The 12,803-nt window shown below is 41.9% G+C and overlaps 1 protein-coding gene across 1 annotated transcript; it reads left to right on the top strand.

Annotated features, from left to right (window-relative positions):
- Positions 1–270: 270 nt before the first annotated feature.
- LOC115108142 (vascular cell adhesion protein 1-like) lies at positions 271–10,397 on the top strand. The gene is made up of 10 exons (XM_029632160.2): positions 271–448; positions 814–1,089; positions 1,436–1,726; positions 1,956–2,216; positions 2,452–2,727; positions 3,765–4,034; positions 5,005–5,316; positions 5,691–5,966; positions 6,569–6,829; positions 7,129–10,397. The coding sequence occupies exons 1-10, from the start codon at positions 406–408 to the stop codon at positions 7,287–7,289; spliced, it is 2,427 nt and encodes an 808-aa protein (XP_029488020.2). The 5' UTR covers positions 271–405; the 3' UTR covers positions 7,290–10,397.
- The last annotated feature ends 2,406 nt before the right edge of the window (positions 10,398–12,803 follow it).

Raw genomic sequence — 12,803 nt, 5'->3', positions numbered from 1 at the left:
AATCACAGTAAGGCACTTAATTGTTACCCAGAACAGATTCAGATATTGAGATTACAACTGCTGCATTGGACTTTTAAGGAAACCATCTTGAGTTTGATTTAAACCAGCAGAGGGGGTTGTTATTCACAACCACAGGAGAGAGAGACTGACTAAAGGCCATGCAATGAGAGGCCAGGAGTGGGGTACTTCCTCTGTGACATACTTAGAATTTTAAGGGGGTGTGTTACATTTATTTTTTTACCCTGTTGGTATCCCTCCCTATTCCAAATGATAAATCCACAGACTCTGGACTCTGGGCTGACCAGACCCATCATCCCCACACAGCATAGCAGGACTAAGGGAAGTTACAGTTTAGCTCAAATCAGTTCCTTACATTTTTTTTTATTCAGCCTATCCAACACAAAAATGTATCTCATTCTGTTATGGGTATTGATACTACCAGTAACAGGTAAGCAGTGATTCTATTTTTATCATTAACACTTCACAATCAATGTGACATGCCTTCAAACTATGTACTGTAGGTAGCCTACTGTGTGGCAGTGTATGGCATTTTAATAGGATTGTGGGTAGCCTTGGGATGTAAACTCATCTGAAAATGTCAGTATTGTACTTAACGATATGTACATATTTAAATGCAGCCGTAGTTGGCGAAATATGATAGTTTACTAACAGGCTTATAACCTAGAATTCAAATTGAATAAAAAATAAAATAATAAATGATCATGAAGTTTCCTTACCCTACTTTATAGTTTTGAAATATGTCAGTAATCATGAATGTGAATTCTAATTCATTGTTATTTTTTTTCATTTCAGCATTTGCATTTCATATGGAGCTGAAACCAAAGAATGCACTTTTGAAAGTCGGTGATAGGCATGAGCTGCAATGCTCGGTGAAGGATTGCAATGAAAAAGTTACCATCTCCTGGGCTTTGCTGGAGGACAAGCCAGTGTTTGCGAAAATACACACCTCCGGGTCGGAATCAGTGGCGGTCTTTGACCCTGTGGCGACAGCACACGATGACACACTTCTCTGCAAAGGCAGTTGCGGAGAATCGACCAAACAACAGCGTGCGGTTGTCAAAGTATACTGTACGTCCAATCAACTTAATTCAGAATAAGCCATCATCAGCCATTGTTATAAGCCAATAGAAATGTATAATACATGCGTATAGGTTCTTTATTCATTGTTATAAATATTCTGAATGCTTATGAATTGTAATGCTTATCATGCTTAAATGCTTATACATGACATTCTAATTGATTCATAAATAGTTTATTAATGCTTTAATAATCATGCAATGTATTGTAAAGTATTTACTGAATTAAATCAGTCCAATTGAATCAGTTTTAAATGTACATGTTTAAAGTAGGCCTTTGAATTTGAATTTCAAACACGTGCAGCTGCATGCAATAAGATCGCAATTTGATATTCCAGCATTTCCAGAGGCCCCTGTCATATCAGGCCATGACCGACTTCTCTTGGGCCAGACCAACACTCTGACATGTGAGGTGACAGACGCTTATCCTGCAGAGCACCTGAGGCTTGAGTGGCTGCGAGGAGACAGCATGCTCCAGACAGATGCAGAGTCTGTTGTGTCCACCTACACGTTCACGCCCACCCCCGAGGACAAACAGGCCAGCATCACATGCAGAGCCACTCACGATCAGGAGGGTGTGCCTGATGATGAGAAGACCAAGGAAACCTCTGTTTCTCTCACAGTGCTTTGTAAGTTACTACTGCAGCGTAACTGTTAGGCAAAGGGAAGTTGCTAGTGGTAGATTGAAGCATGGTTGACGTTCTATGATTAATATCAAATGACCCATATAAGCACTAGATCTTAAAGTCAGTGTTGTTTAGGCAGTTATTCTGCAACGACCAAATGTCATCCATAGTTCACAATTGAGGCCTACAACAACAACAACAACAACATCATTCATATATATTTTTTTTTCAGATGCACCACAGATTACGTCAATATCTGAGCTGACTGTTGTGGGAGTTGGCTCCAGTCCCACATTGATGTGCCATGCTGAAGGGAACCCCAGACCAGAGATACAGTGGAAGGCCATTGGTCCGCACGGACAGGCTGTCATAGTAGGGCAGAGCGAGGAGCTTGCCCTTACAGAGATGACACTGGTGGATTCTGGTCAATATGAGTGTGTGGCAAGCAACACCATTGGAAACAGCAGAGCCAGCGTGAACGTCATTGTTGAAGGTAGTATAATAACTACCTGAATTTCTAAAAATGAAAATGAATTTCTCCTTGGTCTTGTATTTTGGATAAGTTCTGTTTGGTGTCACTCTATGATAGTGTAATAGTAAGGAATCATCTTTATAGCTTTGTCTAAAAAGTCTGTTGGGGGGGGCAATCTCATTAAAACAACCTCTTAATTAGCGAGCTAAACTTCTGTCTTATGTTATGTATACTTGATGACCTTCCCCTCTGGTAGCTCCCCCAATAAACACCTCCATCAAAGTAAGCCCAGCCAGTAAGGTGAAAGAAGGGGAGAACGTGACGGTGTCCTGCCTGTCAGACGGAGCTCCGGTGGGACGGATGGTGCTGAGGAGACTCTCTGAGGACCAGGATGTAGCTCTTCAGTCCAGCAACGGCTCCTCCACCTCCTTCACCCTCTCCTCTGCCCTGCTAGCAGACTCTGCTCTCTACCAGTGCGAGGCCTTCAATGAACACGGCAGCCAGAAAGTCAGCACCTTGCTCTCCGTTGAAGGTGAGATTTTTTTTTAAAAATGTATATTTGTGTAACAGGGTGGATTCTGGCGAAATCATAAGTTGACCTTAGGCTTTGTGCAGTAGTTATTGTAACGACTTTGGTAACCAAATTATAATGACATAATTGTAGTGTTGTACATGAAACAATGGCTGGATTCTAATCATGGAAACTGGAAAAATTATGTTTCAAAATAGTTGCCAGTATAGTTAGAGTTTATTACATGTAGGTCTAATTACACCCATGTAGCCGCATAATACATTTAAATGTAAAGTGTAACCTGAAGCTGTACTGTTGTGCTGCAAAAATACTCCTTCAGTTGAACTATAACAATGTTCAGGTAAATCATGTAAGAGACATGTCCTGAAGAAAAGGTGGAAATCTGTCTTAGTCAACGCACTGAAACCCAATTTCCCTGGGGAGAGCAAACTGAGTGTTGAGTCACCAAGCCATTGAGTCACCAAGCCTCTTCTGTGTACAAGAGCCCTATAAAAGTGACACCCCAGATAACATAAATAGTCAATGTTCTGTTCACATGCATACAGACGTTCGAGGGACTCCAATGTGGATTGCTGTTATTTTTACTCCGTGCATGTGTTTTCCACCTCCGGGTTCAATGACATGAGTGGGTTTGAATATAGGAGATACTCAGAGTAATAATTAAAACCATTACCGGTATGAAGTAGTCGATGATAAAGATTATAATAATGATCATGATCATGTGGAGTAGAGGGCTCTGGCTAAATGTTCATTGTTTTACCGATTTCTATCGTGTTTACCTGCCTTTGTGATGTAGCTTGACTCTTTTTAATATACTCTTATGTTTGCTTTGTTTTTTTGTTGTGGATTAAGGTGTGGCTAGATTTGATTTCGCTAAGAGATTTTCTTGCCGGATAGTGAATTGGTTTTAATTTAATTTAATTAACTGAACTGAATTGAACTGAAATGGCGCAGATTTCCAATTGAACTTGATTTCTATTCAACTGAATTGAGCAGAGGAGTCATCTATCCTTTCTCCGGTGGTTCTTTTCTCTCAGCGTATCCCCTGGAGGTGGAGATGGTATCGGGGGTGATGGCTGAGATGGGATCCAAACTGGTGCTCTCCTGCCTGGCTTCGGGCTGTCCCCAGCCAGCCTTCTCCTGGAGGAGCATGCTGGACATGCCCGTCCACAGCCGCGCACGCAACCAGGACTCCCTCTCCCAGCTCCACCTGGGCCCACTTGGACTGGCCCACGAGCAAGCCTACACCTGTGAGGCCAAGTGTGGCTCTGTCATCAAGTCCAAGCAAGCAGAGGTCAAGGTCTTCTGTGGGTATACTATACATCTTGAGAAAGATGATTTGGCTTTGTTTAGTTCAATGTATTTACTTTGAGTTTGTATGTTATGAGAAGGAAGAAAGAAATGTGCTTAGAAATAAATCAAATAAATGTGCTTGTCATTGGCCACTTTTTACAGAAGTCCAATGCCAGTTTGATATAATTTATTACATTTTGTTTGGAAATGTCCAGATGAAAATAAAGTTAGATGGGGTTGTTTTGTAATTTGCCTGACACTTGTTCAGTGGTACCAAGGCGTGGCACAATACATTCTAAAGGTTTATGTAGATATAGCAACTGTTTTGCTCGGTGTGGGGTAATGCCTAGGTTCACTTCACTGACTTGGAAAGAGTACAGTGACCCTTTGTAGGAGGTTGGAAGAATAAGCATCCTCTTATGAAACCAAAACTTAAGACTTAAAGCCTGAATGATCACTCGAAACCATGCTGCTCTCCCACACAACATGGGCAGAAGTCCAGTTCGTTTTTTTTGCCGGAATGCACTGGTATCAGTAGTCTGGTTCAATGTGGGAGAGAGATTACATAAAGTGAATCATGATAAAAGTACTCCAGGGTCACTGAAGACCTCTCAAATTTCCCGTCGGTGAAATGTCGAGTTTCGTCGAAGTGTTGTCATTGTATTAAAGTGGGTATAAGCGTTAGTGCGTTCTAAGCCCCTGACTCACATGATTCTATGGAAAGGGCTCTTCCACAAATTGTGCTGATTATTGCCTTCCTTACTCGCAGTCTTTTTAAAAATCTGCTATCCTATGGAAATGTGTCAGTTCCCCATATCGGCACGTCACAATCTGAAACACCCTTTAATAGCATCTTTAAACCTCCAAAGTGAAGAGTCTACCCTTTAACATGGCTGACTAACTCGCTCGCAGCGCTATCTGGTCTCATGTGCTTTTAGCCACGTGTTGATATTTTCATCTACCCATTTCTCTCTCCTCCCCCAGCTTTCCCCTCGGACCCTATCATCGAGAACCCGGGACCCTTTCTGGAAGACGGGGAGGCCACCTTATATTGTTCTGTAGCCGATGTCTACCCAGCCAGTCACGTGCAGATTCAATGGCTCGATGGGGAAACGGAGCTGCACTCCGGCGTGGGTCGGTACTCCAGTGAGCTCCAGAATGTGACGTCAACGTTATCTTTTTCGGTGGAACCGGAGGACCAGGGGAGACGGATCACCTGCAGAGTCGGTCTTCAGATGGACGTGGTCCATCAAAGTCGGAGAGAGAGGAAAGCGGTGACTGTACTGGAGCTCCACTGTAAGTGGTTGTACAGATTGTTGAAGTCTAGCTCAAATCATGAATTGTTGATGCCCTTGGCCATTGGGTGGATACGTTTCTTGATGGTCCTCGAGAGCCGCAGGGTGGTGCAGGCCTTTGTTCCACCCCAGCATCATAACACACCTGATCCACTTATTGTGTTCTGAATGGAGGACCATGAACAGTTGATTGCTTAAATCACTTGTATTTACCCTGGGGTGTCCACACACTGCCCTTGGAGCTTTCAATTTAGGGAATCTGAGGTGCTTCAGTCCTTGAGGTGTTAATGGCGGTTGTGTCGTGCGGCTTTCGGAAGCCTTATAACCTATATGTGTTTTTATAAACCTAAACTGAGTCTGATGTTTGCTGTGCAGATGCCCCCAGGGGAACCACCATCACAGTGAGCCCAGCCAGTGAGGTGAAGGAAGGGGAGAGCGTGACGGTGTCCTGCCTGTCGGACGGCGCTCCAGTGGGATGGATGGTGCTGAGGAGACTCTCTGAGGACCAGGATGTAAAGCTCCAGTCCCACAACGGCTCCTCCACCTCCTTCACCCTCTCCTCTGCCCTGCTAGCAGACTCTGCTCTCTACCAGTGTGAGGCCTTCAATGAGCACGGCAGCCAGAAAGCTAGCACACACGTTACAGTTAAAGGTGGGTGCCAGGCTTCCGGCACGCACACACCACATTCTTCTTTTATTTCACTACCATGCATTCGTACTGGCAACAACAAGAAACTTTCCCAAACCCCAGTTAGTTTTTTTGGGGTTCTTTAACGGTACTGTTCTCTACGCCGACAGACCTTTTTGTTTTCACTTCCTGTTTAGTGTTGTTTGCTCTCGTGGGTTGGAGCGTGGCCTTTTCCTTGTCATGTCACAGCTGTCGGTATGCTGTCGGTATCTAAGAACATGATGTTTAAGTTAGCCATCGGCTGTAGTGTTGTCACACCATGCCACAAGACACTCATATGACACTTAACACTGCACAGGAACTCAACAACATGAAACGACATAACGTAATTCTAGATAATGGTTCTATAGAGCTTGTCTCATTGACATTTCACACATTGCTGTCAGTAATTTCACACATTTTGCTCAGATATCTACTTTATAGCGGACGGTAATGTTATGTTGTGCTGCAAACAGTATTTTGCACTATAACTGCACTGCACCATATTCATGTTTGTTTTAAATTTGTTTTCTCAAGGCATTGTCTTCCCTCAGTGTTCAGGTGTGTTCTATTTGACTTTTGTCCAGCACCTCCTAGGAATACAACAGTCTTGGTCTATCCGTCCACTGAGGTTCAGGAGGGCCAAAATGTCACCGTATGCTGTCGCTCTGTTAGCTTCCCCCCACCTGTGGTGGTTTTGAGAAAACTGGACAATGGCACAGAGCTCTACTCCCCGGATGGGAACTTCCTGCTGGTGAACCTTACGCCCAAAGATACAGGCCTATACCAGGTGAATGTGACCAATGACCTGGGCTACGAGACTAAGATCTTCAGCATTAACGTCATGGGTGAGTGAAATGGTTTAGTGTAGAGAGCTCTTTATTTCCCTTCACAGCTTTGAACCCCACGTTCAACTGAGAAATTGGGAACAGGGAGAACGGAGATATCGCTTTCTCCCCAAAACAAACAACAGTGGAATTTGAGAACAGTGAAGCTTTAAAAAGTCAAGAAAATTCCATCCACCCATAACAAACACCGGTGTCATTTGAGAGCACTCGAAAGCTGTGAAAACATAAAATGCCATTTTTGGCCAATATGCCTCGTCCTCACTATCTCCCTGTTCTTCACATCTTCCCTTTGCCTACAGAGAAGCATTCCAGTCCTTCACCTGACTGGAACCAGATAGTCATTCCTGCTGTCTGCGTGGGAATAATGGTGACCACCACAGTCCTAGTCCTGGACAATCTTAGGAGAGCCAGGAGGAAGGGCTCCTATGAGCTGGCCAAGTGTAAGCCCGGCACTGCATAGACTAGAGGAGTCTAAAACCTGTGGCCCGGGAGCCAGATTGCGGCCCCCACTTGTGCTGCCAACATGAACATGTACTGTCTAAAAATAGTTCTTCAGGCAAAATGACTTTAACACTCCTGATGTAAAGACATACCAAGGGACAGACTCACCTGGAGTGAACTCCTGGCCTGAGAGGGTACAGACGAGAAGCTTGCCCATTGTCCCGTGTCCAGGCCTTTGGCCGTGTCTAGTCTTGACAGTTCATGCAGCTTTAGTATTCTAATCATAGAGTTCTGACCATGGAATTCCGAACATGTCATGCGTCTGCACCTACATTTAAATGTGTCTACTGTGTCCCCATTGTGTCCACAGATACCCTTTTCCCGCGCTATATTCAAATGCAAGTATGCATTCTACAAACGGTGGAATAGGCTAAATATGACAATACACAATAAGTGATGGCAGTAGCTAACTACTCTAGCTAACTAGCCAGCTAACCTCTGTAGCTAGACAGCAAGCTAACAAGCAATGCTAAAGGGATTGCAAATGGGTTACCATATCTCTAGTCAAACAAAAAATAATTTGTCTAAATATTAGGTAGTTGGCTAGGATTTTTGAGGCCAGCAAACATGTTCCTCACACGCTATTTCATACAACTTTATAATGAAAAGGTGCCTCTCGATCGGAACACAATCAGACCACAAAGCAACGTTTGTGCGCCTAGACCCGTCTTTTCAATGCGATCTTCGTATTCTGATAGCAGAAGTCGCATGTAAGTGTCCAGTGTAGACACGGCCTCAGTCAAAGGACAGGGGACAAGGCCTTATGACCTTTGGAAGTTACTAGAACAGGGTAAGAAATAGAGGCGCACCTTTGTGGTTGGATGTTGGGTCTTCTGGATATGTGTGTATGTGTCAACCATTGACTTAGTGTGTATGTTTGTGTTTTACGGTGTATATCCGTTGGGCCTTAGGTTCCCATTTCTATAGAAACCTACGCAAAAAAACTGTAATTGGTGTAATAATCTAAATGCATCTCACTGTAATTTGCTCCTTTATAATTTCTTGGCAGCTTCCATTTAAACCCATTGTTGTCTAAGTGTTTCACAACAGTAGGATGAATGCAATATGTTACGTTTCTTCAAACTAAATCAATACAATTGAAATTAGCAGTGATAAGAAATTGAACTTAAAAAAAAGTGAATACAATGTATTGACATTGCATATATGAACTTTGAACTATATCAGTATGATGTGTGTCAGAAACGACACTATGGTTTCCCAAGGAAAGGAATAGACGGTGTTGTGGTAATGTAATACAATATGAAAGCAACACGTATTTGCCTCGTTGTTTTGACTGTTATTTAGGTCTATAATGTGGGCTACCCTTATTAGAAGTGTTTGTATGTGTGGAGAGATTGCAATGTGTGTGGGGTATTTTTGTTCCCCACCATTTACTTAACTTTTATGGGATATGAGAGCCGGTTTGGTACGTGTTTAAAAAGCTGTTTTAAAAAAAAAATCAAAGCCTGTATATAACTTAATTTGTTTTGTTTATGACTGTTCGTAATCACTATTGAAGAGGTGAAAAAAGTTTTTCCCTATTTTCTGTGAATTGTGTTTGAATGTAAGTTTGTTTCATTATTAATAAATATTTATTTCCATAACTAAAAGCTGTTAATTGAAATAGTAGCTTTGGGTTTTGGGATCTCCTGTTGCAGTGGAAAACCCCATAATTAATGGGGGCTTTTGTGTGAGTTAGCATGTTCAGCATGAATTTCACTTTCAGTTCCTGGAAGTAGTACTATGGGTGCTGTGACTAGTTAGAGCGAAACTCTCTTTCCTCACTTGTGTGATTGTCTCCCCACTTGAAATCCAAGGTGAGGATGAAGAAGGGCAAGTGGATATGAAACATTGAAATTCAAGTTAGTAACAGATTGATCAAGGTTATATGCCTTGTGCATGCTGGTTGTGGGAATAAAATTGTTTGACTATGAACTCAAATCAATGTCTTAACCAATGTACTGAATAGACCACAGCTTTGGGAAAAACTCAACCTCTTTTAGTTATAGTATCTATTCTTAATTACAGGGAACATTGAGTTTCTCAATTACATAGTGAAAAGCTAATGAAAAGAGACCCACTTGGCTTACAGTTCAGAGAGTCCTTGGTATGGGTTCAATTTCACACCTTAAAGATGCACTCTTGAACGCTTGTATAATTTCAGCCAGTAATTTTGAAAGTGGTGCTCACGAGCCAAAAGGGGTCCCCATTTGTTGTGTACTATGTCATCAAATTGTGTACTATGTCATCAAATTGTGTACTATGTTATCCATTTTGTCTGATATGTTACGTCCTGCAAATTATTATAAATGTTTTTTTTGGCAATTCGTATAATATGTTAAGAATGTAATTTGTACTATATGTTACACATTTTTTTTGCTTAAGAGCCAGGATTGCATCTTTAAGTATTGAAAAAAAAAATGGAGGAAAAGTTAAATACATCTATAGAAAAAAATGAAAGAAAAATGTATAGAATTTTAAACAAAAACAATGATATCAAAAGCAAACAATTATTTTAACGCGAGAGAAAAACTGATTTGAAAACTAATGGAAAAAAAATATTTTTAGTTAAACTTTTCCAACAACCAACCCTATTGAATCCATTTCGGCTACGCTCTTGCCTACAGTTCCTACCTTTGGTTAGGTTACTAGTACAATAAGAGTTTAAATTCAGAAAAGTTACAAATGTAATCCAGAGGACTTGTGTAAGTGTCATTGTGTCATCATGGTGGATACACAAGTCCCTGGTTTAAATACACTGATGTAGCTAACTGGAAACTTTCGTCATGGGACTAAAATCACAATGGCCTATTTGGGTGTGACAAGCACTTGGTTTACTAAAAACATGTGGACAAACCGTTAGCTACGGCTGGCATTGGCTAGCTACAGGCTTGCAGCCTTGTGATTCATTCCATTTGGCTAGCTAGTCAGACAACAAGATAACCTACTTAAAAATTGTCACGGGTCAATAATGAACGGACATTAGAAGTGTACAGTCTGAAATGATTGACACCCTTGATAAAGCTAAGCATTAATGACTGTATAAAATAAATAATTAAAAACCTTAGCTATATTGTATGTTCCAAAAATGTTTGAAATTATATTATTATATACTAATACAATTACTCAGAGATAGAGATTTGGTTTAACAAATAATATTTTGTTTTCTGAAAAGGTCAGGGGTCAAAATGATTGACACCCCTGTTTTCAATATCTTTTAATATCTCACCTTGGAGGATAACAGCACTGAGACGTTTATGAGTTGGTGGGATCTTAGACCATTCCTCCATACAGAATCCTTCCAGATCCTTGATATCCTTAGTCTGTGCTTATGTACTGCCCTCTTCAATTCAAACCACAGGTTTTCAATGGGGTTCAAGTCCGAAGGCTGAGATGGCCATTGTAAAATGTTGATTTTGCGGCCAATTAACCATTTATTTTGATTTGTGCTTGGGGTTGGGGTTATTATGTTGCTGGAAGATCCACTTGCGGCCAAGTTTCAGCCTCCTGGCAGAGGCAACCAGGTTTTTGACTGAAATGTTCTTGTATTTGGTAAAGTTAATGATCCCGTTGACCTCTACAAGGGCCCCAGGACTAGTGGAAGCAAAATAGCCCCATAACATCAAAGATCAACCACCATATTTTACAGTAGGTATGGGGTTGCTGTCAGTGCATTCTCATTTAGACTCTACACCCACCACTGGCATGTGTGGCCAAAGAGCTCTATTTTCCTGAAATGTACCTGATACCTAGGGCTCTATTCAATCCATATCACGGCAGTTCAGCTTTACAGCATGATTGAAATGTGCTGAAAACGTAAAGGCAATGTTCCCGCGTTAGCGGAGACTGCATTCAGGGTAAATGCTGCACATGTTGGCTGAATTGGAAATTACATTTACATTTCTATCACGCAATCTGTAACACTTTAGTGATACAGATTGAATAGAGCCCCTAGTGGGCTGGGGATGTGTCACACAAAACTAAACTGGTGAATCATTGAGTTCCAACATCATTAGTGTCCATGAGCTTCCATGTTCTGTCCTTAAAGATGGCCATTGACGTCTTGAATCAAGCGCATATTGAGCCCCCATAGACACCGATAGTCGTTCTCAATGCGCTTAATAGGGCAAACAAACGAGGGCGGATTAATGAGGGCCAAGCGTTACTGCTATAACAAGCCTGTATCATGTTCCCAGCTTCTTTCTTCAGCACATTGTCTATTGATTCTCTTTTCCCTTTCCTCCATAATAGCTAGTCACCATGGAAACAGTCCCAAAGCCTGGCTCCAGAAGGAAAGAGGGGTGTCAGGGTTGTTAATACCCAGAGGACAAAGATGTGTGAGAGAGTAGGGGAGGTGCAAATGGAACAGAGGTTTGTCTTAGAGAGGTGGCAAAGTAAGAGACAAGGTTTCTCCAGGCCACTGCGGTCTTCCAAATGTAGAGAGACCCATTGGAGCGGAGCACCATTTTAGGTGTGAAGAGGAGCTCCTTGGCTGTAGGCCTATTTTGGGATCCAAAGAGTATGGGATAGTAATGCAGTGCTGTTGCTGAATGTGAAAATAACCAGCAAAGTCCTTCTGTGGAATGAGTTCGTGTTTGCAAGCGGCTCCATTGAGATACATTTTCTGTTGACATTCATGGGGGTAGAAAACACTGCTCTTGATTTATACTGAACAAACATATACATGTATCATGTAAAGTGTTCCCATGTTTCATGAGCTGAAATAAAAGATCCCAAAAATGTTCCATATGCACAAAAAGCTTATTTCTCTCAAATGTGCACACATTTGTTTGCATCCCTGTTAGTGAGCATTTCTCCTTTGCCAAGATAATCCATCCACCTGACAGGTGTGGCATATCAAGAAGCTGATTAAACAGCATGGTCATTACACAGGTGCACCTTGTGCTGGGGACAATAAAAGGCCACTCTAAAATGTGCAGCTTTGTCCACAACACAATGCCATGGATGTCTCAGGTTTTGACGTACCATGCAATTGGCATGCTGACTGTAGGAATGCCCACCAGAGCTGTTGCTAGAGAACTGAATGTTCATTTATTTAACATAAACCGCATCCAACGTTGTTTTAGAGAATTTGGCAGTACTTCCAACCGGCCTCACAACCGCAGACCACGTGTAACCACGCCAGCCTAGGAGCTCCACATCCAGCATCTTCATCTGCGGGATCGTCTGAGACCAGCCACCTGTATTTCTGTCTGGGGAAGAACACATTCTGATTGGCTGGGCCTGGCTCCCAAGTGGGTGGGCCTATGCCCATAGATTAGTGATTAATACATTTATTTCAATTAACTGATTTCCTTATATGAACTGTAACTCACTAAAATCCTTGAAATGGTTGCATTTTTATTCTGTATACAGTGCATTTGGAAAGTATTCAGACCCCTTGACATTTTCCACACTTCGTTACGTTACAGCCTTACTCAACAATTGATTTTTTTAAATTCTACACACAATA

The sequence above is a fragment of the Oncorhynchus nerka genome, linkage group LG24, assembly GCF_034236695.1.
Source record: "Oncorhynchus nerka isolate Pitt River linkage group LG24, Oner_Uvic_2.0, whole genome shotgun sequence".
Classification (NCBI taxonomy): domain Eukaryota; kingdom Metazoa; phylum Chordata; class Actinopteri; order Salmoniformes; family Salmonidae; genus Oncorhynchus; species Oncorhynchus nerka.
This window is presented reverse-complemented; position numbering and strand designations above follow the sequence as displayed.